This window comes from Drosophila hydei, unplaced genomic scaffold (assembly GCF_003285905.1).
Source record: "Drosophila hydei strain 15085-1641.00,03,60 unplaced genomic scaffold, DhydRS2 tig00008130-arrow-arrow-pilon, whole genome shotgun sequence".
Classification (NCBI taxonomy): domain Eukaryota; kingdom Metazoa; phylum Arthropoda; class Insecta; order Diptera; family Drosophilidae; genus Drosophila; species Drosophila hydei.
In genome coordinates, this window is record NW_022045839.1 from 1,998,185 (window position 1) to 2,024,201 (window position 26,017).

The 26,017-nt window shown below is 36.3% G+C and overlaps 2 protein-coding genes across 3 annotated transcripts; one reads left to right on the forward strand and one right to left on the reverse strand.

Annotated features, from left to right (window-relative positions):
* Positions 1-292: 292 nt before the first annotated feature.
* On the reverse strand, positions 293-26,005 carry LOC111598033 (leucine-rich repeats and immunoglobulin-like domains protein 1). 2 transcript variants are annotated; one of them, XM_023313061.2, is made up of 9 exons: positions 25,665-26,005; positions 5,254-6,453; positions 4,392-4,463; positions 3,433-3,642; positions 3,230-3,373; positions 2,334-3,169; positions 1,903-2,259; positions 1,541-1,822; positions 293-1,473 (listed from the first exon to the last, which is right to left on the reverse strand). In XM_023313061.2, the coding sequence occupies exons 2-9, from the start codon at positions 6,198-6,200 to the stop codon at positions 365-367; spliced, it is 3,957 nt and encodes a 1,318-aa protein (XP_023168829.2). In that variant the 5' UTR covers positions 6,201-6,453; positions 25,665-26,005; the 3' UTR covers positions 293-364. The 2 variants fall into 2 exon arrangements, with proteins under 2 accessions (XP_023168829.2, XP_023168830.2); XM_023313062.2 differs by lacking the exon at positions 25,665-26,005 and adding an exon at positions 12,161-12,177.
* Positions 14,643-15,327, forward strand: LOC111598036. Its single transcript, XM_023313065.2, has 2 exons — positions 14,643-14,742; positions 14,811-15,327. The coding sequence occupies exon 2, from the start codon at positions 14,814-14,816 to the stop codon at positions 15,303-15,305; it is 492 nt and encodes a 163-aa protein (XP_023168833.2). The 5' UTR covers positions 14,643-14,742; positions 14,811-14,813; the 3' UTR covers positions 15,306-15,327.
* Positions 26,006-26,017: the final 12 nt, after the last annotated feature.

Genomic DNA, 26,017 nt, shown 5'->3' on the forward strand with positions numbered 1-26,017 from the left:
TTCATAAATTACGAAGACACTGGTATCTGCTATAGCTGCCATATGGTTAAGAATATATATATATATATATATATATATGCATACAGCACACATATGATTAGACTTATATGTATATAACGGTATATATTCTATATATCCTCTATAAGGCTGCCTTCTGGCAAGCGTCGTCACATATTTACTCTTTACTTTTTATATTACGTTTAACAGTCTTTGATCGTTTAGTTCTTTTTCCATTTACTTTTTGGGTGGTTTTTGGGGGCGTGGCAAGCCCATTTCTTTTGTTTTTGCTTTTGCTTTTTTGTTTTTTTTTGGTGTGTTGCATTTTGGTTTTGTTTGCATTTATCTTGGCTTTGGCTTTTCATACTTAAATGTCCACCGCTTTGGCTGCTTTGTAGTCACCAGCTGCAGCCATAGCCACGCCCACCATTACGCACCCGCCACCATCGTAGTTGTGACGGTTATTGTTGTTGTTACGTAGGAAACTTTGTTGCTCGGGTGCGCTGTGATTGCGCTCGTAGAGCTCATCCATGTCATGGTAGACAGAGACGCCCAGCGCACGAGTCGGCGCAAATTGCAAATCATTATCATCCGGTTCATCCCCCACATCGTCGTCATCGTCAACGTCAGCATCTTCATCCAGTATGCGACGTCGCGGCATACCCACTACAAAATCCTCCAGACTACGCTTCACGGCGGCATCGGAACCCGTACCCGAGTCCTTGCTGGATAAATGATCCTGCTGAAGCTCGAGTTCCGCCTGCTGCATATAGCAGAGCGTTAAGCCCTGCTCCATGCACCGTTGCTCATACGAAGGCGTAGTGGTGACAATTAAACGACTTTGTGTCTGTCCAGGACCACACTCCAAATCCGTTAAGCTACGGGGTCGCAGTTGTGACTGCGATTGATGATGTTGATGCTGCGGCTGTTGTTGATCCAATTGCTGCTGCTGCTTGTGCCCAGCGGTATCGAGTAAAATTGTGCGATTCATTGTAGTCAACTGCGTCTGATCCAGCGGCAGAGTATGCTGACTACTACGCGTTGTCGAGCTATGCAACTGCTTCCTTCGCTGATGGCGTAAAACCCTCCAGACAATAGAAGTGCAAATCAATACACAGATAATCGTGAAAATCATCACACTGAGAAGCACCAAATCATTATTTAAACTACCCTGCACCACTATCAGTTCCGATTGCAGTGTCAAGGTGCGCAAATTGTCGCTGATTTCGCAGCGATAGTGTCCAGCATCAGTGGACTGGGCATTGACAATGACTAAGAGCTCCTTGCTCTCGGTAAAATAAAAGCGTTCCGCATCGGGTCCAGTGGGCGAATTATGCAAAGGTTTGTTTTCCTTGAACCATTCACGACGCGGCTGCTCCAGCTCCAAATTCAGAGACTCACTGAGACATTCCAGCACACAGGTCCTACCAAGAATGACCTCCTTCTGAACAAGTGGAATGCTAGGCAGGGGTTTGTCTGCAGTTAAATAAAATTATATTATATATATGGCAATATAGTAAATCTTTATATTGTTTACACTCACCATTCACAATTAGTGTGGCATTAACTTTTATCACACCTGCCGGACTCTCCGCCGTGCAGGTATATATGCCCGAATCACTAGGCTTGGCATTCGTTATCAGAAATGCATTCTCCTCGCGTATTACCTGAAGTCGTCGCTCGGTGGCAGCTGGAAAATCTCTGCCACCAAACTTCTGCAAAGCCATCTCCGGCATGGGGTCTCCACTAGCCGAGCACACCAAGCGAGCCGTTTCGCCCGCATCCAATGTTAGATTCGAGGGCACATGCAAGAAGCTGGGATGAACTGCAGGTAGAGTATATAGTTAGTTCATTTCAATGACAATCTTATACGTAATTTAAAATATAAATTGTTTAGCCACTCACTGCCTATTGATATTTTGAATTTCTGACCATATGTCGAGCCAAATGCATTGGACACCACGCATTGATAACGGCCGGCACTCTCATCGGTGACATTGGACAAGCGCAGATGACCATAGATCGTCGTCTGATTGGTGCTCTGATCTGGATGTATTTGCGTTTTTGTGCTGGCGCCATCGTGTACATTTTGACTCTCCATAACGTGCTGATTATCATGACGCCACTTAATCTCCAGCTCATCGGTAGCAGCAGCCGAAGCAGCAGCTGGTGAGGTGGCCATGCACTCCAAGGTTATATTGGCGCCCTTGACAGCGAGCATATTGCTGGGCTCATTTTGCAGCACTGGCTTGGGTGAGTCAGCTGAAGAGAAGCAAGAAATCAGAAAATAGAGTCAGCAACGAATTAAATTGGTTAAATGTTTAACTGAGACTTACAGCATGTTAGTTCTGCAGGACTTAGCCGGAATAGTTGGCGATCAAGCAAATGTTCCGGATAGCCACAGACAGCATTTGTGAACAACTTCTCAGTCTGTATGCCAAAGCGGCTGAGATGCCATTGACGGAACCAAATCAACTCGCAATCACATATAAAATTGTTGGATTTGAAGCTGAGCTTTTGTAGATTTTGCATATGTTCAAATGCATTTGGTTGTATGCTGGCCAATTCATTGTTCTCCAGATTAAGCTGTACAAGATTGTTTAATCCAGTCAGCGCTTTGCTACTGATCTGTTTTAGATTGTTGCCGTAGAGATCGAGGCGGCGAAGTTTACGCAATGCCTTGAAATGAGCTACGGCTGACTGATCCTCGATGATCCAGGCGAGACGATTTCGACGCAAATTCAACTCCTCCAGGTTCTTGACACAGTCGAACGTATTCTCTGGCAAATACTGCAAGTTATTGTGGCCCAAATTCAAATGTTTCAAACGCTTCAGACAATCCAAATGCTGAGCCTTAAAGTCGCTGATATAGTTGTGCGATAAATCAAGCCATTCCAGAGATTGGGTAAATTCATATGTGTCGAGTTCGATGCGACTAATCGAGTTATTGGATAAACTCAAATGATGCAACTTGGTCAAATTAAAAAGACCCTGGCGGGACAGCGAACTGATGTCATTGTGATCTAGTTTAATGCTCTCTATGTTGCGCATCACATGAAAGACGCCATCCTGCAGCGTCTTGATGTTGTTCGATTTCAGCTCTAACTTCTGCAATGCTTGCAGACCGCGAAATGTTGACCAATTGATCTCCAATCGATTAGAGTTGAGAGTGCTATAAGAATAGATATTTGATATTAAGCCAACTGTTATGAGGATCGATTTGGTAACTTACAGTTTCTTTAGACGCAACAAATTCTTAAAGACGCCCACTGGCAGGCTGCTTAGATGATTGTTGCTTAGCTCCAGATCTGTTAGATTGCTAAGTGTAGCAAATGCCAGCTCATTCACGCTGCCTATCTCATTGGCATTAAGTATTCTATAAATCGAAATGGATTTAGATAGGGTAATAGAGCTAAGCTTATTTATATGGCTTACAAATGAGAAAGTCGGCTAGGTCTTGGAAACATATTGGCCTCCACAGTGTGCAGCTGATTCTTGCTCAGATCCAGCAATTTGAGCTTGGGCAGCAGCACTAGAGCCTCGCTCGAGATGCGCTGAATACGATTGTTGGCCAAGATGAGTTGACGCAAAGATTGCAGATTCGTAAACATGGGCATCACACCGAGCTGATTGCGTTTCAGAGAGCTGTATGGGTGAATGGAGGGAGAAAGTGTTTGAATAAATAATTAAATATATAAATTACAAACTTATATATCAAATAATAGGATTAATCCTATTCATAATTTGTATTGAATGTAATGAAGACTGTTACAGCTATGTTAATAATAGTTAGTTGTCTGAAAATAAGTTGCATACGAAATGTTAAGCTTTATGTATGGCTGTTACTGTTACTGTTAAGAACAGTTAACAGGCAGTTACAGAGACTCATATGCTTTATATTAACATTAATATATATTATAACATGATAAATACAGAAAGAGTGAGGAAAATATGTAGCTAGTTAGTATCTAAGATTGTTGATTACTACTAACTGCTTTTACTAACAGTTAACAGTAGTTTGGAAGTTTCAAAATTCTTATTGAAACGATATAACAGATATTTGTTTTATTCAATATTTAGTATTATTTATAATGGATAGTATTTGGTCGTGCTTTAAGCTTTCCTTATCTTTAGCTTAGCTTGTGCCCTATTTCAATTTCAATTTCGGACTCCAATTGAATAAAACAAACCAGATGGCTTCCATTTACAACTTATAAACGCGAGTATCTAAAAATACTCGCTTAGCTAAACGATTATACTGCATTATCTACTCTAGATAGCTCAACGCAAATGGAATAATTAGCTCAATAAACTCGTATATATATAGATATATCTGTACACACATATATAAAATAATATATAGTTTTTTTTATTGTAGTATTGTTTTCACTTACAGTCTTTGTAGCTCGGATAGATTTCGTATCGCTAGGACCGTGGTGTCATTCAATTTGTTGCCGGCCAGATGCCTAAAAAAGTAAAAATGAAAAAATTTATATATATATATATATATATGTCTATAGATACGTATATGTGTATAAATAATATGGCAAACAATGTTAGCTGATTGGATTTTCGAGGCCCGCATTTAATGGTCTGTAATTATGCTGCAATTACGAGTGATAAGCGTGCCAGAGTCGTGCAATTATTGATGCATTCCACTCGATAAAGATAAACCCCACATTTTGCATAATTTTGCAGTGCATTAAATTGATTAAAGGCAATGCGATAAAATCGCAACCCCCAAAAAAAAATTAAAATGAAACGCATAAATAAAAATAAAATATGAGAAGTTGTCAAAGTAAAGGTTGACTGACTGCAATATACCGTAAACCTTATGCTCGAGTAAAACGGTTCTTTTTAAAGTAAAGGTTTTCCTTGTTTTTTGCATTTTAATAACTGTATTAGGGTAAACCAGAAATTTGGCAAAATATATAATCTTTTAAATCATTAAGAATATAATAGACACTATTAAGACATTAACATGCCAAGTAGCTTATCAAACTTCGTTAACGAGTCTACAGTCTGGCAATGCATTTACATTAATATATTAGAAACATTACAGACTCTGCTAAGTCAATAACATATTGTGTAGTTGCTGTTACAAACTACTAAAAATATAATACACCTCATTTGACCATTAACTACTATAGGGTATGCACAAAAGCCCGCAAAGCTGCGAGGGTTGTTGCGAATGTTTCAAACTGTTCTTTTTGGGGGTTGTTCAGAGGGGTCTCTTTTTTTTTAAGGTTTACTTACAGCGTTTGCACATAGTTGGGCAGCACTGGCACACGCTCCAAGTGCTGCTTATCGCAATCGAAGAATTCGTTCTGGCATTTGCACTCCTTAGGACAGTTTTTGTTGTTGTTATTTTTGGCATTCGCATTTGCTGCTGCTGCTGATTCGGCTGCAGCCAGCTCTTTTTCCGCCTGCTCGTATTGCCCGCCATCGTCGGCCACGAAGCCGCGCGTTTCCAACGAAGCAGACCCAATGGAAGAAGAAGCAGCGGCTGCTGCGATTTCCAGTGGAATATGCAAGGCGGCAAATTCCTCATCGGCCGTATCCTCCGAATCGTCTTCGCGTAACGGCAGAAAGCGTGGTCGCTGACGTGAGTGCCGATGCTGCTGTTGCTGCGAAGCCGCTGCTGCCGATGCCAGCGCAGCCGTGTTTCCGTTATTCTTTGCAAGCATGGCGAAAAGTTGTTGCTGTGGCAGCTGTTGATTGTAGGAGGCACCGCCCGATTTGAGCAGCGCGCTCAGCGGCGACGTTAACGCCTCGCCAGACACTGACGATGAGGCTGACGTCGACGCCGCTGCAGCTGCATAACTTTGACAAATTGTTGTAGTTGTTATCAGTAGCATGCACGTAATTAGCTGTAATTTATTGATTTTATTGAAATCATGGGCACGCATTGTTGTTTTACTATAATTGCAATTATCATTATGGGCGCATGCTCTTGTTGTTGTTGCTTTCACAATTGCGTCGTCGTTTTGCTGTTTGCGCCGCCGCCGGCGCCGTCGCCACTTGCCACTCATGCTCAGCGTTGCGAGGCGTTGCACCAGTATTGAAGACGTCATTATAAATTTGCTAATGTAGTTGTTGTTCTCGTCGTTGCTGCCTCGTTTTCGATAATTATTAAACTTTATCGCTGCACATGCATCCTTTGCCCTTTCCTGTTCTTCGCTTTTAATAGCTGAAACGTGCATTTTGCAGCGTTTTGCTTTTAATTTGCGTATTTTTTATTCTTTTATTTTCTTTTCAGTTTTGTATGCTTGATAAATTCGATCGTTTTCAACTGCGCTTTTTCCTCCTCTCTTTTTTTGCCTACATTCCGTTATTCCTGCGCTGTGATACCGACGTTGATGGCGGCCTCGCCAGCGGCCAGTGTTGTAAAGCTCGTTCGCATTTTCGTCGTTTGAAGTTGCTGCTTCTGCTGCTGCATGATCCAATGCCAATTAACTGAAGAGAGAGAGAGAGTGAGAGATAAAATATTAGTTTAAGGATGCCACCGTATGCAAATTATTATTAAAGATGCTCAATATGGAATAGTATCGATTAGGCAGTATCGATGCTGATAACAATGAGCAAAACGAATTCATTTCATTTAAACAACAATTAACAAGTCCCTTCTAGCTGCTGCTGCTGCTGGTGCTGCATTGCACTTTAAATTGTTTATATTTGCAGTAAAGCAAACTAAATAAATAATAAATTATAAACAGCGTTGGCAAATGACTCTGGCAGTGTGCAAAATAAATGCTCATTAAATTAAAATACGACCGGATGTTTTTGTGCGAAAAAAAAGAAGACATGAATATAAAAAATAACAAAAAGAAAAGGCGAAACGTTTTATAACACAAACAGCAAAAGACGCACCAGACAGCAGCATCAGCCCCCTAAAAAAATCTCTCAACTTGTTGCAAATTTTTGCAGCGTTTTGCATTTTGTACTTTGCGCTTGCTAAAAGTCCAAAGCGCACAGACATACAAGCACACACACAGCCGCAGACACACCTACATAGAGCGAATTCAAAAGAAATTCGGCGGCGACATTCAGATAAAGCGAATGCTGCGCACTTTTTCCGCTATCAGCTAAATTGCGGCTTGCTCGACATTCAGATGCCTCGCAATAATCGGCTGATGCATGTGAAAATAAAATTTAAATGAAAAACAAAACAAAACAAAGCAAAGCAAAAACAAAAACCAGCTCTAAAGATAAATATTTTATAGGCGTGAAAACCCAATTAAAATGTATAATTAACTTTGCTGACAAGCAATTTAAGAGAGGGAGAGAGAGAGAAGAACGGTTTACTGTATACTGTTTCAGTTTTTTACATACAAGCTTAAACTATGCCAACTTGCGCTAGAGCTATTAAATTTGGCATAAAAACTACTGTCTACAAATGCCAATTCTAGATAACTGAAAGAATTGTGCAATTCACGTTTGTTCTGATACTATCAGTCGTATAAAAAGTTAATTCCAAAACTCATTTTGTGTTTAAAGGCCCTAAAGCATTGTTAAACAAAAACAAAATGTTGATTTAGTGACCAGGCATATGTATATTAGAGAACTAGGATTGTATGAGCGTTATTTAGTTATTTCATTATAAGCTCGAGAACTTTAAACGTTGCAGCAGCTTGGGTAACATTGAAAATTCTAGGAATTAGGTTGAGCTACGTCAATGGAGCGCATCTTGAAAGATGATTGCATTCTGAGAATGAAGATAATGCCGTTGAGATAAGATTTAAGATTTTTGCCAAGTCTGCATAGACATATCATAAATATTTGGGATAAGACTACTGTTGTCAGTTATATATTTATTTTTATATATTTGTATGTAGTATATATAAGACTATATTTCTAAAATAAAAATTAAAAATAAATGTTAAGAAGATTTTAAGTATAAATAAACAGTACAACTTTATTTGTTAATATCTATCTAAAAAATAAGCACAAAAACTAAATACTTTTGTAATTATATTCAGCATTAACGTTTGGCCTTTCCTATAAATTGCAATTCCTTTTAAGTTTCGCTATGTCAAACAAAAAAAAAAAAAAAAACAATTTAATTAGTTAACAAATCAATTGACAACATTCTTTGTGTTGCGCTCATTATTATTTGCTTCGGACAAATAATATGGACAAAATGCACTTATAAGCTATGTGTTTTTAGTTGAGGCCTAACAAACATTTTTCCCAGGCCAAAAAAGAAAAGCAGAAAAGGCAAAACAAATAGAAATAATAAAAAAATAAAAAACACCCACCAAAAAGGGCAAAAAGCAAAAGGCGCAAAGCGATTGCGATGAAGTCAAACTGCAAAAAAAAGCAACCATAGACGCAATTACTGCAAACAGACATGACCATATATATATATATATATATATATATATATATATATATATATATATATATATATATATATATATATATATATATATATATATATATATATATATATATATATATATAAATATATATTGTATATATGTATATACTATAGTATATTTAACGTATACGTAACGCATAGGCTATATAGGAGAGGCGGCTTTTGCTGCTGCTGCTGGCCAGGCTACTAAAAATGGTCTGGCACAAACACACACACATCTACACACATAAAGAGGCGCGTTAAAATGCCCAGACAACCAAATTTAGTAACACAACAACTACTCCAACAACAACAACTAAGGCAACAACTACAAAGAGCATCGCGTAATGAAATCAAATAAAAAGAAGCAGGAAAAAAATAAAAAAAAGTGCACGCCAGAAAAAGAAAAACCAGCCACAAAGAAGGCAGCAGCAGAACCAGCTCAGTTGAAGAGAGATCTCTTAAGCATCTTTTTCTTTTTTTTTCAGTGCAGTTCAGTTTAGTTTTTCCTGTGCTTCAAAGAGTTTTCCACACATCAAAAACCGAACAAGCGCGCCTGTTGCAGTCGAGCGGGCGTAACTGACTGCAGCATACTTGTTCATGTTTTTAAGATAGATTACAATACTCATCAAGAAAAAGACTTTTTCTACATATATCAAATTTTATAAATCTTTAAAGAAACATAAAACTTTTCTGGAGTGTTTCCAGCTATTATAACTATAAAATATATGTAGTTACTTTGATCGAGTTGATGACTTTAAAATACTATGGGTACCCTAGTCTTATAAAGTCATATATATATCTATATTTATGTATTCACAGCTTCAATGACTTCAAAGCTGAGAACATTGCTAAAGGCCAATAGACCCTTTTCCTTATATTAACGAGCATAAATTTTTTACTCCAAACTGCAGACTATGTTTCTGCTATATGTACACACACACACACACACATATATATATATATATATATATATATATATATATTTGTATTATAGTAAAGTTGTTTGCTGGCGAGTTGTATTTGAAGTGCCTTTTGATTAGTTTTAGTTGGTAGATCGATAACAACGATAACGATAACAACACGAATTGGCCTCAATTCCGTTTGGGAGCACTCCCCCTAACTAAAGTGTCGAAAGTCTGCTCTCAATTAGATAATTTTGTTTTTGTTATACTGGCTTCCCTTCTATCTGAGAGTCATAGTGCTCGTACCACTCGATGCAATTATCTAATCAATAGGTTTGCACTGTCTACGATCGTAGCTACGATCGTAGTTGCGGTATCTACAGAGGAAATCATATATATACATATATACATAGACATACATTTATTCTCCTTTTTATATGAATTTTATTGAGCAGTTATGTTGAAAAACTTGTTAGTGGTAAATATTTGAATTGCCTGTGCGGCAAGTGTTTGGGTGAGAAAATTAACCAAGTTTCCAGAACAGCTGAACAAGCTGTTTATTTACTTCGTGTTAGAGCGTTGATAAAGAGGGGGTAGTAAAAAAGGGATTGGCTTTACCTACAAATAACCTCTATTATTATATATCAAGCAAAACCCTGAGCCTAATAGATCAGTATTAGAATATATTGATAAACAGAAGCCTTGAGAAAAGTAGAGCCTTAAATATATAACTGCAGTTTCTTTTCCTTTATCTAAAATTTTACAATAAACTTAATTGAATTCTTTGTCTACTAAGAAGTTATCTTAAATTTTATAGCTTATCAAAATATTTAAAAATTTAAAATTCGTATGGCAAAACCCATTTAATGAAAAATTGATCCACATTATTTGTAATCAAACTTATAGATAGCTCATATTTTCATTAAGAATTCATAATCACATAAGGTCTTAAAATAACTTATTTTGCAGTTCCGTATCCAAAATGTAAATCCAACTTTAAGCCCTACTAAGAAGAAAACATAATTATGAAATATCCATAAAAACAATCAAATATTCATAAAGCACATCAATCTTAAACGCCCATAAACTGTGTTTAGTTGATTTTTTGTGTTTTTGATTTTATCTAACACCTTTGACACGCTTTCATTGAAACTATCGATCAGCGAAAGCTGCTGCGGGTGGCCGCCCCTCACATTCGATGACAGTTTGTCTATCGATCAACAGATTCGAAGTAACAGAAAAAAAACTAATTTTTTTTAATATAAATTAGTTTTGTATTGTGCGACAATTTTCACACACCAATCAGCGACGATCAGCTCGCTAATTTTTCGTCGTTGTCTAAAACTGGCGGCCGCCATTTTGAATTGATTTGCATGCATAAAATGCTAACTAAATCGCATATTGATTAGCATAAGTTCTCTTCAAATAAAATCGAGAGAAAAAACCCAATGTAAGGGCAAAACCCACGCCAATCAATTTTTGTCGTTTTTTTTTTTAATTTTATTGTTATAAGTAAACATTTGTTGTTTCAAGCTTTCGCTGTGAACTCGATTCTTTTTTTTTTTTGGTGTTGGACAATAACAAAATTTACGTTGAGCAAATCAAATGCAGATTTTGTTGAGATTTTTTAGTTGATTTTCGTTATTGGTTTTCTTTTTTTGGTTTTTGTGGTCTTCTTTTTTTTTTGTTGTTTGTCAACTCCCGCACAATTTATTAGATAACGGTACGAGCATGGGCGAGTATTGTTTTCTTATGAAAACGACAAAATGTCGACATCGTTAGCTGTCGATCGTGTTGATATGATAATGCCGCGCACATAAATACACAATGGACGGGCCTAAAAGACATGCGACGTATACCTTATGTATATGTATGTGTGTATATGTATGTATTTCTATCTTAAAGATCGTTAGCTGCACAAGAATAACATCATTTGTCATTAGATTTGAGAGCAGATTGTGGCGATAAATGAAAGAGTTGGTGAGAGCGGGACAGCTACAGATAGTGAGTGGAAACTACATTAGTTTTAGTTTTAAATTTAATTTAAATTTATATAACATTTTTAATGCGTTAATCTTGTAACATTTGGTTTTTACATTTTACTTGGAGCTGAGTCTGCATTTTTATTGGTCTTAATTTTTACCTGCTGCCTGTTGATTTGCTTTTTAACATTTAAATTGGTAATTTTTCTTGCTGTTGCCAGATTTTTTCTTTTTTAATTTTATTTTATTTTATTTTTCTGCTGGCTCGGTTCATTTCTTGTTGTTGTTGTCGCCCACTGCTTGTTTTTTCTGGTTTTTTATGTTCGTGTGTGTGTGTAAGATGAAAACGCTTCGCCCAAATGTTATTTTTGTTGTTGCTTCTACTTGTGTCGCTTTTTGTTTTTGTTGTTGTTTATTGCCTTTTGCCAAATGAATAAAAATATATACAATATTTGCGTGCGTGTGTGTGTGTGAGTGACGTTTGTCGTTGGCGTAAAAATACCAAAAAAAATGAAGCAAAACCAAAATAAGTCAAAGCACATGCAGTGGGCGGTCAGTAATTTGAGTTGGAATACGCTGAGGTGGGCTGCGGCGAGGTGAAGTTGAGTTCAAAGCAGCTGCAGCTGCAGCATTGCCAAAAATTTTAGATGAAAAGCTACAGTGGTGAGCATGCATCAAATTATAGTTCAATTACAATTAAATAACAATATCGGAAAGAAAGTAATTGAAGTTGTTGTATATAGTTTGGAATGTGATTTAAAAATTGGTTTTCATAAACGAAATGGATATGTATCATACTTAGTTGTAAAAACTATTGATTATTTGAATAATATATGTCCATATCTATTGCCAATAACTTTTGTCAATAAAATATCTCAATTCAGAATTCTTTCTGCATTACTTTTATTTACAATTACGAATTGGTCATAAGATGTCTGTAAATATTGACTTTAATATACTTTGATAAAAATTAAAAGTCAAGGTATTTATGGACATTTTTATGTACATATTAAAGCAACAAGTCAAAAGGTGATATCCAACCAATTTCCCACTGAGCCGCTGCGCCACATCCGGCTTATACTGCAAATGTAATCAATTGAATTTAATTGCTTATAAGCTGGTTCGTAAAAAAAAAAACATCAACAACGACTATAGCTACAACTACAACTACAAAGCTGATCAGTTGTCAAAGTGAACGCTTATGCTAGTACTTAAAGCATGCATGTGTGTATACAGATGTGTCTGTGTGTATCTTGCATGTCTAATTTGTATGTCTCTCTTTTTAGTGTAATCGATTCGTTTCGCCGTGATCAAGCAGCTATTCAAAGGCACATAAAATTTGCTCGTTTCCATTACACCCCACAATTTGTCTCTCGCACAGCACTGTGCAGTTTTTTTTTTATTCTTTTTCAACACAGCAACAGCAGCAGCGGCTAACAGCAAGAACAACAACAGCAAAAGAAACGGCAACAAAAATTGAAGCTGTGTTTGTCGCGTGGTCTGCGGAGACCCTCTACTCACTGCGCTGCGCTGTTCTGTTCGCACAGTTTCCCTCTCGCTCTTTTATCTGTGCTGTGGTGCGTGGGCACGAGAACGAAAACAGCGCGCAGTCAGCGTCGGCGTTGTCTGTCGCAGTTGACGTTACGTCAATGCGAACTCTATATATTTATCTATATGTGTGAGTGTGTGATACGTGCGTGTGAGTGCCTCTGTATATTTGTTTGTATTGGCCTATGGCTTACAAAAACAACATAAAAGGTAAAATCGTTGCCTATTGCCGCGCTGTCTGCGGCAACTAATTAGGTAACGTGCCAGCTATAACAGCAACAACAAGAACAAACCCATGATAAGAGCAGCGCAGTCGCTGCGCAGCAACAACGACGCAAATAGCAACATAAATTTTGCACACGCACACACACTAACACACAGAGACACACTAACAACCAAATCCAATAAGAAAGCAACTGCGCGGCCTGCCAGGCTGTCTGTGCCAGCGGCTGCTCCGTCGCGCTGCTTTGTTGTTGTTGCTCCCGCTGCCGCTGCCGCTTTTGTTTTTGTTTTTATTTTATTTGTGCTTTTTTTTTGCAAAAATAAATTTAATTTTGTAGCCATTAATTTTCCACTCTAGATACGAACGCGAGACGCTGCCACCGTTGCCCATAGCTTGTCTTCTCGCTTGCGCCCGCACCATGTCTATATAGACGGGGCTAGCTAATTAAATAACTAAAAAGAGTTTTTATAATTGTTGGCTTATTTCATTGCCTTCTGCTTGGATGCTTTGCACAGCACAGCACACACACCGAGGCAGGCAGACAGACAGCTGCTGTATGCACGCACGCTTATAACGGTTTATTAAAACGAAGCCGCAGCAAACAGGGCGGCAAGCAAGGGTGCGAGAGCAGTACGGCATGAGGGGGAAGTATTTTAAAGCTTTACTTCAAGTTCAATTTTTTTTGCACATGCGAGTATTTATACATGTATGTAAATAGAGCTGCGTTTGTGTGTGTGTATATAATAAATTAACGTCTTTTTTATCGCTTTAATGATAAACCGTTTTGCTTGATTGGTCTAAAGCGCATAAATAACAAATAAACAAAGCGTAGTAAAGTATTATTATTATTGTTGCTGTTGTCTTTTTGATAAGACTGAGGGGTAGCTTGTGATATGTGATATCATATGCCAAAATATATACTTATATATATAGATAGATATAAGTGGACATGTACTCCCCCAGAGGTGTGTTTTGTGTGCCAGTCAGGTGGAGTGGACTTAATGAATTAACCTTGTGAACGTCTGATAAAAGAAATAAGTAAAAGAATTTCAGGAAAAAGCTCGTCATAGATAGTGTCGAAAAAGTGTCTGAAGGATATCTATATGAAATGAGTTTTGACTGCTTTAGAAATTGAACAAATATCTTAGGTACATCTATATAGAAGTAATACTTGTATAAAAAAATTATACAAAAGATCTTCGGCTTTTTTATTGTCCCAAGTAATATTTAGAAATTTTTATACAATATAATTGTTTATTAATATAGTTCATTTCAATTTTATTTTTATAAGAATATAGATCGTGACCTAACGTTTCTAAATCAAATTTTATAGACTTTTCCAAATGTATTTTCATTAATCTACCCAAAATCTTTTGTTTACCATTTTGTCTATAAGCTCGTGCAATAATCAAGAACATTTTTCGAAATCAGATAATCTTAGCGACTTATGAGAACATTCTGAGTTACTATATTTAGAAATTGTGATACTTAAATGTGGAATTCGGCAAGAAAAAAATGTTTTTTATTTTTAAATAGAGTACATAGAGATATAATTGGATATATTTGGGAACACGTAATAATATAAAAAGCACAGAAACAAAGTTTCACTCGTTGATCGAAATTGTTAAAGTTTTAAACTTCAGATAGAAAACGAAACTTTATAGCAGTCGAACCCCTTTTTCAGTCAGTATATATTACAATCACAACACGTTAGGAATCGAAAGATGAGTAAGTTGACCAAAATGGCCAAGCGTTGGGCAAGAGAAAATACTTATGTTGGCTCCGTGTCTATGTAGATCATGTCTGCTGAGAGTACCGAACATGAAGAAACAAACGTGGAGCTGGTGAAGCTGCGTCGCAGCAGCCGCATTAGGTTAAATCAGGAGAGGAAGCGTCTGATGAGCGAGGAGCAGCAGCAGAGTGCGAAGGGGAAAATCAAACGAATGAAGACCTTATATGCCAGACATCTGAACATGTGCATGGCCAAGCGCGCTGAGGAGCAAGTAGAGCAGCTGGAGCAGGATATCGAAGCAGCGGACTACGGGGAAGAGACGAAGGACTGCGAGGAACAATTACAAAAGGAAGAGAATATAGATCAGGTATTGGAGACCATCTCCCAGGAGCTGCTACTAAGCTCTCAGCAGGCTGACAATGGTAATCGGCGACTAGGCTTCTCCTATTGCGTCTGCGCCGATCTCAATGGGCAACTATTCAAACTATACGACCTGCCCGATAAATTCGAGTTCTTGATTCCAAAAAATAGCAATACAAATGGCAATAGTCACATATAGCTATATATTTTTCCCAAACAAAATGAAAACATTTCGAATTTTGAATGGGAATAAAATAATAAATAATTAATTAATGTTTGAAGATTTTCATGAGTCCTTTCAATTAATATTTAAATAACCAAGTATTCAGATGGCCATAAATCCAATAAGAACTAATCTTAACTTATGGATCCTTTAATCAACATAAATCATAATCAACTTTATTGGAAGCCCATATCTGGTCAAGGCGCTGCTCGGTACTGGGCTAGAGGGTGTAAACAGTTCATAAATCAACTGTTTTTTTTCCAATTTTCGATTTCGAATTCGAGTTCGAATTCATATCTCGCGCTCACGTCTAATTCCATAGAAAATCGTTTGCTGTTTTATAGCCCGTGACATCAGCTGCATGACAGAAGTGCACAAATTTAATTTGTTTACATCATGTACAAAAATGTAGATACCCTGTACTGTTTGGCTCTGGGGGCTTAATAGGCTTTGGCTAGTATTAAAAGCAGACGCTCGATAAATCCAAGAATTAAAATATTAATAAGCGTATTTTAATGGACTCGCATTTTATACTATATATAGTGTGTGTATAAGTATGCTGCTAAATACTAAATACTCTGTAATAGAGGAGAAACAGGGTATGATAGTTTTGTTTGCCAAAAACTAATTGATGAAAGACTCAAATATGCTGTTCTATATGTAAATATAGAAATATAGAATTTGGATTTGACTTTTGTTGCAGTTAGCTTATTTGGGGAGGATTTTAGTAAATTTTTTAAATTTACAGGGTATATAGAACCGAATGGCAATTTAATATCGTGTATTTCTACAATTTCGGGTAAATTTACATGGACAATTGGCTTGGCTAACAAAGCACACGGAATGTAATCTTCTATATGCTTTTATGCACTTGCAACTCCATTACAGGGTATTTTATGAGGCATTCTGGTTTATCTGTAGTATTTCTGTTTGTTATTACTAAATGTGTTATCAAGCAGCCAAACGATAAGCAGCGCACGACAAACACATTTTATGGCCGCCACAAAAATCAACTTAGCCAAAGGCCCCGAACAGACTTGTGCTAGAAGAAGAGGCAGAAGAGCCAGACGTGGCAGAAGGGGCTCCTATTTTAGATAATGTCAAGTGGGCATTATTATTATTATTATTATACATATTTCCTTTGCAGCTTGCCAGGCTTTAGGCAAGAGTGGGAGCCAAAGATATATAAAGACTCGTTCTTTACGGCCTTAATACCTGCACCTTGAACTGAAATGGGTTAACTCGGGTAAGTCGACAGTTAACGCTTACGGATGCACATCAGAGAGAGACACAGAGGGAGAGGCTGGGGACGTGTAGGCGTGTAGGGCGTGGGCTGTAGGCATGACCAGCAGCAGCAAATTAATCCGCTGCGCGCAATAATTTTTCGATTTAATTTTCGGTTCTCTTTTTAATTTTTTTGTTCGTTTTCTTTGTTAAAGCGGCTCAAGAAAATCTTCAGGCATGTCAAATTGAGTTCCATTCAAAGAGAGAGAAAAATAATGCAAAACAAGATGCGAACAAGCTGCAGCAACGTAGTGCTCTACTTAAAAGTGATCGACTAGTAGTTATCCTGTAGTCGGAAAAACTAGTTCATACCACTTCTTTTTCTGTTTTCATAAGCTACATTTATACTTAAATGATATGAGCAAAGTGTTTATATTTCTAGAGTTCTTCAACTAAATAATGCATTTCTCCAAAATTAGGAGCTAAACATCTATATATTAGATATTAAATGTTGTAGAAACAGCTCTGGAATGCATTGCCGCTTATCGATAATTATCGATTTTATAAAAAAATTATAAGTTTAACTAAATATTGTATATATTATGAAATTTAAATTCCAAGCAAATTAAAAGGGGTTCTCTTAACTCTACAAACATATCGATATATATCGATATACGTTATATATATATACAGACGATCGACAATTTTCACACTACAACATTATACCACACTTTAGCCTTCCACAAAGGGTATGCAAACGAAAAAAAGAACGCAATGCGGCTGTCAAAAGATCTTAACGATGAAATAAGAAGAAGAAAAAAGCTGAGACCAAAAAAAAAAAACGATCCTGGCAGGCGAAGACTTACAAAAACGCGCAGAAGGGCTGTCAAGTTTGCGCGCTGCCAAGTTCGCAGTTTGCAGTCTCCAGAGCCGAAAGAGACACAGATACACACACACACAGGCACAGACACATACACAGAGACAGGTACACACACAGACAGAGTTAGTGCTGTGGGCAAGTGAGAAAACCAAGCGCGACACCAACACCAAAAACCGGCTACAACTGCCGCTCGGGCGTCTCTTTTTGACGGCCCGCGGCCTGTGGCAAGGGAATTGAATTGAATTTCCAGTCGACGGACGTACAAAATTTGTGCCTTTGCCTTTTCGAAGGTGTGAAGAAAAAATAAAATACAAAGCACAGCCAGTCAGACAACGGCAACAACAACAATGAGAGACGACGGGGCACACAGCACGAAATTCTGAAAAACTTCAACTGCAGATCCCGAGATCCCGAATCAAAGAACAGACCACAGCATAAAGCAGAAGAGGAAGAAGCAAGCCAGCAACAGCAACAACAACAACAACAACAAAAAGAAATAAGAAAAAGAAAGAAATATATATAATAATAAGAAACTGAAAACTGGATTGTGGCCTCTTGTTTTCCAGTGTGTGGCATGAGGCATGGGGCAGACTCTTTGGGATTTCACAGAGGGTTTCAGCATTGCTTCTGCTGTTGCTGTTGTTGTTGCTGCTGTTGTTTGTGCTATGATCTCTCTTCGTTTTTAGAAGCATCTGTTTCTTTCGGGTTTCGGCATTGTTGCTGTTGTTGCTTTTTGCCACTTCGACTCGGACAGCAGAGCGCTGCGCTGCGCTGAAGGTGAAAAGTACTTATAATAAGGAAGCCTGACGGCCAAATGGGCGCATTAAGATTAAGGCAACTCAAAACGTTTTCTCAACTGTCCTCTACACATACACACACTCGTCCACTCACACACACATGGGTGTTCTTTTGACTTTTGCCATGACAATCCCAAAAATGTAACACAAAAGCTATAGAATCTTTTGGACAGCCTTTAGAATATGTTTCTTCTTTCCTTTCGTATTGTTCCCGAAGCATAGCAAATGCTCAAAAATAAATTTGATGTGCTCAAGTAGAACCAAATTGGAACAAAGCGCATCTTTGATTTTGTACCTCTTCTTCTTTAATTGAATGTTACGGCTTTTGAGTTAAGATTAAAGACAGACGGTGGGCAACTATGTTGTATCGAGCAAAAGGTAAATGATAAATGATAAATGTTTTTTGTATGTTTCACTCAATGAATGATTTTCTATTCATTTTGTTAGCTCTTTTATGGCATATAAGCCATAAACTTTCAGGGTGTTCTTTGCACTTCGTATAGCTCTCCTATTCTTGCTGTTGTAGCATATGATATAGCTGTAAATGTGGTACATTTTACTATACTCATATATATGATTTAGCATTATTGAAGTTGTCTATAAACTATCTTAAGTCTTAAGTCTGTAGACTTAGCTGAAATCAAAAACTCTTTAACATCTAATATATAATAATGCATCAATAAGTTTTCATTTTTCTGTTAGATCTTTAATGATGCTATTGTTTCTATACCTTTATCGATAGGACAATGCATATGCAGTTATCTTTTATGTCATATATTTAAATTATTATATTGTATCTTCACATTATATATATAGCATTTTATGGAAAGATACGATATGGTACTATGTGACTATATGAAACATATGACAATAAAATAGACATTTTCGTTTTAATTGATTATATTATTTATAGATGGACCGACGGAACCTATATAATAGCCATAAATATTGTTTATATATTATATATTATCAATATTGTTTATTTATAATATATATAATATATTAAGTATAATTTATTATTATTTTTAAAATATATATTATCTATATATAGTTTAAAGAACATTTAAAACACATTTAGTTCAGAATGGATTTTATATTAGAAAAATAATTGAATAAGTAAAACATTATTATGAAAATCTTTAAATTATTTTCAAGTAACTTTTTTTAAAAATCTGCATCCTATTTACAATATTCTATTATCAATTGATTTTTTCCTAACATTTCTTTTGCATATTTCATACTTATTCTGCACTAAAACAACTTCTTTAAAAATCTTCAAGTTTTCGCAAATTGTATTATGTTTGGGTCATAATATAGCTGTCGGCCATAAAGGTATATAGAAGTAGATGAGATATACTAAACAAAAACCTTGTTTGTATGTAAATTTGTGCATGAGTTAATCTCTTATTATATACCTTTCTTTCAATTAGACTTTGATAGTAAAAGAAACTTTAGAAATTCCTTTTTTTTTGTTATTTTCAACACGATTCTCTTTTTCTTCTTCTTAGACTCTTTTCTGTTGGTATTTTTGTAGTTTGCTGTAAAGAAATCTATTTAAAAAAGGCAATACAATTGAACTAACATATTATAGTCAGATTTATAATATATATTATTTTGGTTTTTCTCTTAGATTTCTTTGAGAACCAACTTTTTGGGCATTTGCTTGGCTCTGGATGGCTTTTTTCATTATAATAGAGCGAGTTGTAAATAATTTAAATATATTTTTATTTTATTTTTTTTTGTTCGAAACATGTTTTGTATATCAATAGATCTGTTTAACCCTATGCGGCTGAAGAAGTAGAAGAAGCAGAAGCAGAGACCAACAGACGTGCACGTAGCAAACACACACACACATGTGGCACATAGAGAGATACCCACATAATAATAACAACAACAACAACAACATAACCGACAACTATTCAACTTCGAACCGAATCTGATTTCTGAAACTGATTGCGTATGCGTTGCTGTGGCTGTTGCATGTGTTGTTGTTGCTGCTGCCTCACAGTTGACGTTTTGTGCCCAACGTCAGTTCGAGTTAAAAGAAAAATAACAACAACCTACGTGAAATCCTCCAGATACACACACACACACACACACACATACACACATGCGAGAGATACAGATACAGATAGACGCAGCGAGCCGCATGGAGGCGACGCGTCGGTTGGCTTAAATTGGTTTTTATTGTTGCTGCTGTTGCTGTTGCTGTTGTTGCACATGTCCATTGTTGGTGTTGGCCGCATTCGTTTTGACCATATTTCTTGTTGCTGCTGCTGCTGCTGCTGCTTCTTCTTCTTCGTCTTCAATACTTTTTGTTGTTGTTGTTTGTGCCTTTCTTTGAAGTCGCATTTAATTCTTTGGAGCCTTGGCCTTTTGTTGTTGTCCCGCTCGGAAGTCTCCGTTGGGGCCTGCCAGCCAGCCAGCCAGCCAGCCAACGTTCGAGGTGTGAAGAAAAGAATTTTTCTGTGCAATAATCTTGATGCCTTTTTAAGATTTGTTGCTCTGCTGTGTTCCTTAGTTGGAGCTGGACGTGGAGCTGCATTTCTGTTGTTGTCTTCGTTTCGTTTCGGTTGAAAAATGGTTTTGGGGGGCTTAAGAAAATTTACGCCATAAAATGTGAAAATAATTGGATACACACACACACACATACAGAGAGAGAGCTCCTTTTTTGAATGCATTTCAAATTGCTAATGATGAGAAGAGCGAAGGTTCAAGTCAAAGTGCTGCAAGTCTTGGCCAATTGCCGCAGATTCCTTCCGTGAGACAAGCTCAACACACACACACACACAGCCACAAAAAAAGAGGAAAAGAAGAAGAAAATAAAGTACTGGGCAAGTCGACTGTTGCAGGCGCGCAGCCAAGCATTAAATGCATTTATTTATGAGCTCTCTACCCTCCTTTTGATATAATCTTGGCTAAGAAAATTGACGGCCCCATATGCATACGATGCGCATATTATGATATTGAATTTAACTAGAATTCACACCTTGAGGCCCGTTGAATGCCCCTTAAACCATATACACAAGCATATATCTTTATATACATATATACATATATATCTATCTATATCTGTTAAGCATAAGGCCAAGCCGCAACTCGTGTTTAGCTGGAAAAACGACTTCAACTGTTTTTTGCGCGTTAAATGTAATGGAAAATCTAGTCGAGGTTCCGTTGTTAATAACAATAATAGTGCTAACAATAATGAGCAATGAGGCCAACCAATTTCATGGCATATTAAGCATCATTCATATAATCAAAGTTAGCCACAGCCAGCAACTCCTTTGAAGTCTTCGAACCAGCTGTAGCCGTAGTTCTAGCTGTTGGATTATATGGTTAGACCTTCTTAAGAAGGAAATAATAAATCACATTTTTAATCCTCTTAAGAGTTTTGCGAGCATCATAAATTGCGCACAATATGAATCATAAATTCCTATTATAAGTTGATCAGGCAATGTGTAGGACAGTGAAGAAGTCAAAGATTAGCTCAGAGTGGTGAGAAATAGAGAACATTAAGATCTATATCAAACATAAGCAAAAGGAATATAGGAGAGATATGTATGTTAAACATAAACATATATGACATATAGATATAAGATCTACATATACACAGAACACATACATGTAAGTACATGCATATAGAAGTCTATTGGATCGGACCACTATATATTATATAAATATGAATCATATATTAGTTTTGAATATGATAAATTTACTTATTTGCATTTTTTATGGCTCTAAATGGAAAGCAATATCCGCCTACTACTCAATATAGCTGATAAAGAAACAGTTTATCTATAATAAAAATTATTTTTTTTTAGTCTTTCCATCTTTATCTATAAAACGTTCCTAATGAAATGTGCCATCATTTAATTAGTAGCTACATTATATATCACATATATCATATTCTAACTGATCGGTATATATTCCAATAAATATCCATTAATTTTAAGTTTCTGATATGATAAATTGATGATTTTAGACAGAGATATGAGAATTATATATTATACAGATATATATATATATTATATACATTATTTTAATGAAATATAACTTGACTAAAATATAATTTCTGTATAAAACATCGTTAAGTTTACCTAAAAAATATAGCTATATATTTTATAAGTCTCTATCTTCTTTGTTTCTACATTATTATAACTCATTAATTAAAGATTAAAAATTAAATCTCTTAAAAACTTGATTTAAGTATAAGAAATTTAAGTATATAAAAAAATTGTATTTTAGTATTCAATTTGCTATACGTATATAAAGTTTTTTAACCCGTATCTACAATTTTTCATACGAGTTACTTTTTCCAGTTCTCTCGACACGATCGTTAAACAAATCTTTATACTTGGAACGTGGCTTTCGCGCTAATTCATAAATATTTTAGCACATTACGAATCTTGGTTGAGTGCAAACAATATGCAATAAAAAAAAATTAAAAATCAACTTGAAGTAGACGTTGAAGAAGAAGCACAAGGTACTCAGAATGCGGTTAAAATTATCAGACCAACTAAAGCATCTACAAATCCAGAATGCATTAACACCTCGCCGTGTGCTCAATTGAAACAACAGGGGCATTCCTTCTACCTCCCCTCTTCCGCCTCTTTTCCTCTCTCTCTTTGGCACCCTCATTAGATGCTTGGATGTGGGTATGAGTGTGTGATGTATGTAGTATATGCCAAGCCCTTGTAACAAAAAAACGTTTTTTCTAAAGCTTCAAATGCAACAGCAACAACAACAACAAATGCAACTTGCACAAATCGTGAAAACCCCCCGAAGAGAAGCGAAGAAGAAGAAAAAAATAAAACCAGCACGAACATTGAGAGAGAAAAAACACAAACAACAACCACAGAGAACCTCATAACTAAATTGCATTAAGTGTAATTATAACTAATTTGATAAAAATAAATAAATAAAAAAGCCGCATAAATGGCACAAAAAAAATCACATTTTTTAAAAATTGTTTTCATGTTTTTCGCCTTCTCGCTCTCCCGCTGTCGACCATGGCAAGCGATTAAAGCCAGTGGAAATGCTGTGGAAATGATATGCGATTAGTGGAGAAATAAAATCCCCAACAATAAATGAAATAATTGTTGAAATATTTGACTCAGCAGCCAGCAGCAAATGGCATTTCAATTGATTAATCTAACAATTTATAATAACTGCAATCCGGAAATTACTATACATTATATATATTAAGATTAAACAGAGAAATAGTTGAAAGCTTGCACAGAATATATGAGAGTTACTAAAACCAAATGTGTTAAACAAACATTTGTTATAGAAATATTTGATTTATTTGCATATGATATACGACATTTATATATAACAAATTGTTTAATATAAAATAAATCTTTAGTATGAATCATAATTTGTATAGTTAAAATATTCGAAAATATTTATACTTCATTGTTAATTTATATATACTATTATTTATAATATTTAGGTGCACTTTTTAAAGTACAATGTATTTTTATAATTTTTATAGCCAATTTTGGAATTGATATATTTTACACAATTATTTTCTTTGACTCTACAAATGGGGTCTTGAAACTCTCGTCATATATTTAATTTATTTCTGCTGTTCAATAATATAAGATAAGACTAAAACTTTCATTTAAAATTATCTTTTTCAATTAATCTATATTTAAGGCGGAAATAATTTTTAGATAATATATAAAAATTTATATTAAAAGAAACTTTTTTCCATATTACAAAGCTCTTCTTAAGCTGAGGGAGAATTTTGTCGTTAGATAGATATTGCTAGAGACTTTGTTTAAATATATTTTTAGAATATATGTTCTTACATGCCATAGAAATGATATTTTACATAAATATGCATTTGCTTTATTAAAATCTTAGTATATAATCTGTGCTGTAGTTTCTTAATAAACGAATTAAGATTGTATATCATGTAATTCAAGGCAATGCTATTATGCAGTTAAAATTTACAAATGAAATATAGTTGAGGATAAAAAGCATGTGAGATCGTTTAAAGCAGATTAAGATTTCTTGAACTTGCGTTCAGATTTATTAAACTGAATAAAAGGCGCACTGTACCGACTGTACCGTGGATTTGTTCAATTGCTTGATCAATTACCAGAGCAACAACAACAACAATGGGAGCAAGAACAACAACAGCAGCAGCAAGCGGCAACGGCAAGATATACAGATTGAAAGCACAGCATAGGCATTAGCATTAGTCCATAGATGGACTGCCTTTAGCTACGGTCAAGAGAGAGATGCAAAGCGAGCGAACGGGCACAATGAACCTGAGGTGGGGGCTGAGGGAAGGAGAGGGCACACAGGCAGGCAAAATAAATCATTTAATATAGCGCGCTATTTATCATCTAACATTGCTGCATATCATTCTTCATCTTGGCACACGCACACACACAATCACACACATACACACAGTTGGGTGCCTCAAGAGTAGACGAAAACAAAAAAACAAAAAAACAAAAGTGGAAGTAGAAAACAAGTAAAAGCACTGCAGGCGACAGAGGTCGACAGTGAGATGCCCTGTAGAAAGACAATACGAGCTAGGGTTTTTATGCAAAGGCATAAAGCGCAGCTGCCAACATACACATAACGAGAATCAAACATTAACAACTGTTTAGCAGCATATTTAATTTATACCTTCATTATCGAATTCCAACTACTTGCTGACAAATTCAATATACCCTTTTCGTAAGCTTATTTGAAATGAGCATATAAATAGAAGTGAAGGCAAAATTAGCGTGAATGAAAACTGCTGGCTGAAACGTATGGCAATAGAGTTGGTAGTGGGGGAAGCGTGGGAGGCGGAGGAATTTACACACCTAGCAAACGGTATTAAGCGAGAGGGTGGGGTAGGGATACGTTGCGGTTGCACTCATATAAACAAATTGCGCGAACGGAGCAGCCAAAATGTCTGCTACGGCCATAAAGGCACAGCGTGTCGGTGTGTGTTTCAGTGGATGTGTGTTTGTGTGAAAGAAATGTACAAATGTTTGACTGTCTGTCTGTCTGTATGTCTATATGTCGTATCTTTTCTAGTGAACGATTCTGTGTTGTTTATTCGTCACTTTAACACGTTCGATGCTGACGCGCGCGCTGGCAGCGGCCAGCAAGACAGCGGGACAGCGACTGAGGCAGCGACGCAACGTCACTGACACCGACACACACGCACGTACACACAAAATAAACTAAACGCAAACGCAGCGGCAGAATTTATTTTTATTTAATGCGCGCCTGCCATACATACACATGTATGCGTGCGTGCATATGTGTTTATGTGTGTGTGCGATGCATGCCTATCAAGATTGAATTTGGTTTTTCGTTTGATTGTTTTGATTGTTGCCGCCAACTAGACTTACAGCAAATAAATGCGTAACAAAACAATATCGTGTAAAAAGTTAAAATACCTTAAAACTACTATGTACGTACATTTAAATGTGTGTGTATGTATTTATTTTTGTTATTGCTGCTGCTGTGACTGTGATTTTATGCTCGCTCTCGCAGGCGCTCTTGTTCACTCGCTCTCTCCCTTCTCAATCTCTGTGTAGAAGTTCTCACTTGCACTATTAGAATAGTGTTGCCTAGACAAAAGGCAACGCATTATGCTTATTATGTGTTATTACACATATGCAATACACTTGCATTGATTTATTTAATGTTTTTACTTAGTTTTATATTGATTTGGAACATACACGCGCTTTTGTTTTCGATTAATTAAGCGAAGAGAAACGCTAAAAGTTCTTGCGACGCGACAACCTCACGCTTTGACAACTAAACGACAA

Bases quoted from the DNA above. Each gene is read 5' to 3' on its own strand.
- LOC111598033 (XM_023313061.2), bottom strand. From the start codon at position 6,200: ATGCACGTTTCAGCTATTAAAAGCGAAGAACAGGAAAGGGCAAAGGAT. The intron at 3,374-3,432 runs GTAAGCCATATA...TTCGATTTATAG, and splicing joins CCTAGCCGACTTTCTCATTT to AATACTTAATGCCAATGAGA. The intron at 1,823-1,902 runs GTGAGTGGCTAA...CTCTACCTGCAG, and splicing joins ATTCAAAATATCAATAGGCA to TTCATCCCAGCTTCTTGCAT.
- LOC111598036 (XM_023313065.2), top strand. From the start codon at position 14,814: ATGTCTGCTGAGAGTACCGAACATGAAGAAACAAACGTGGAGCTGGTG.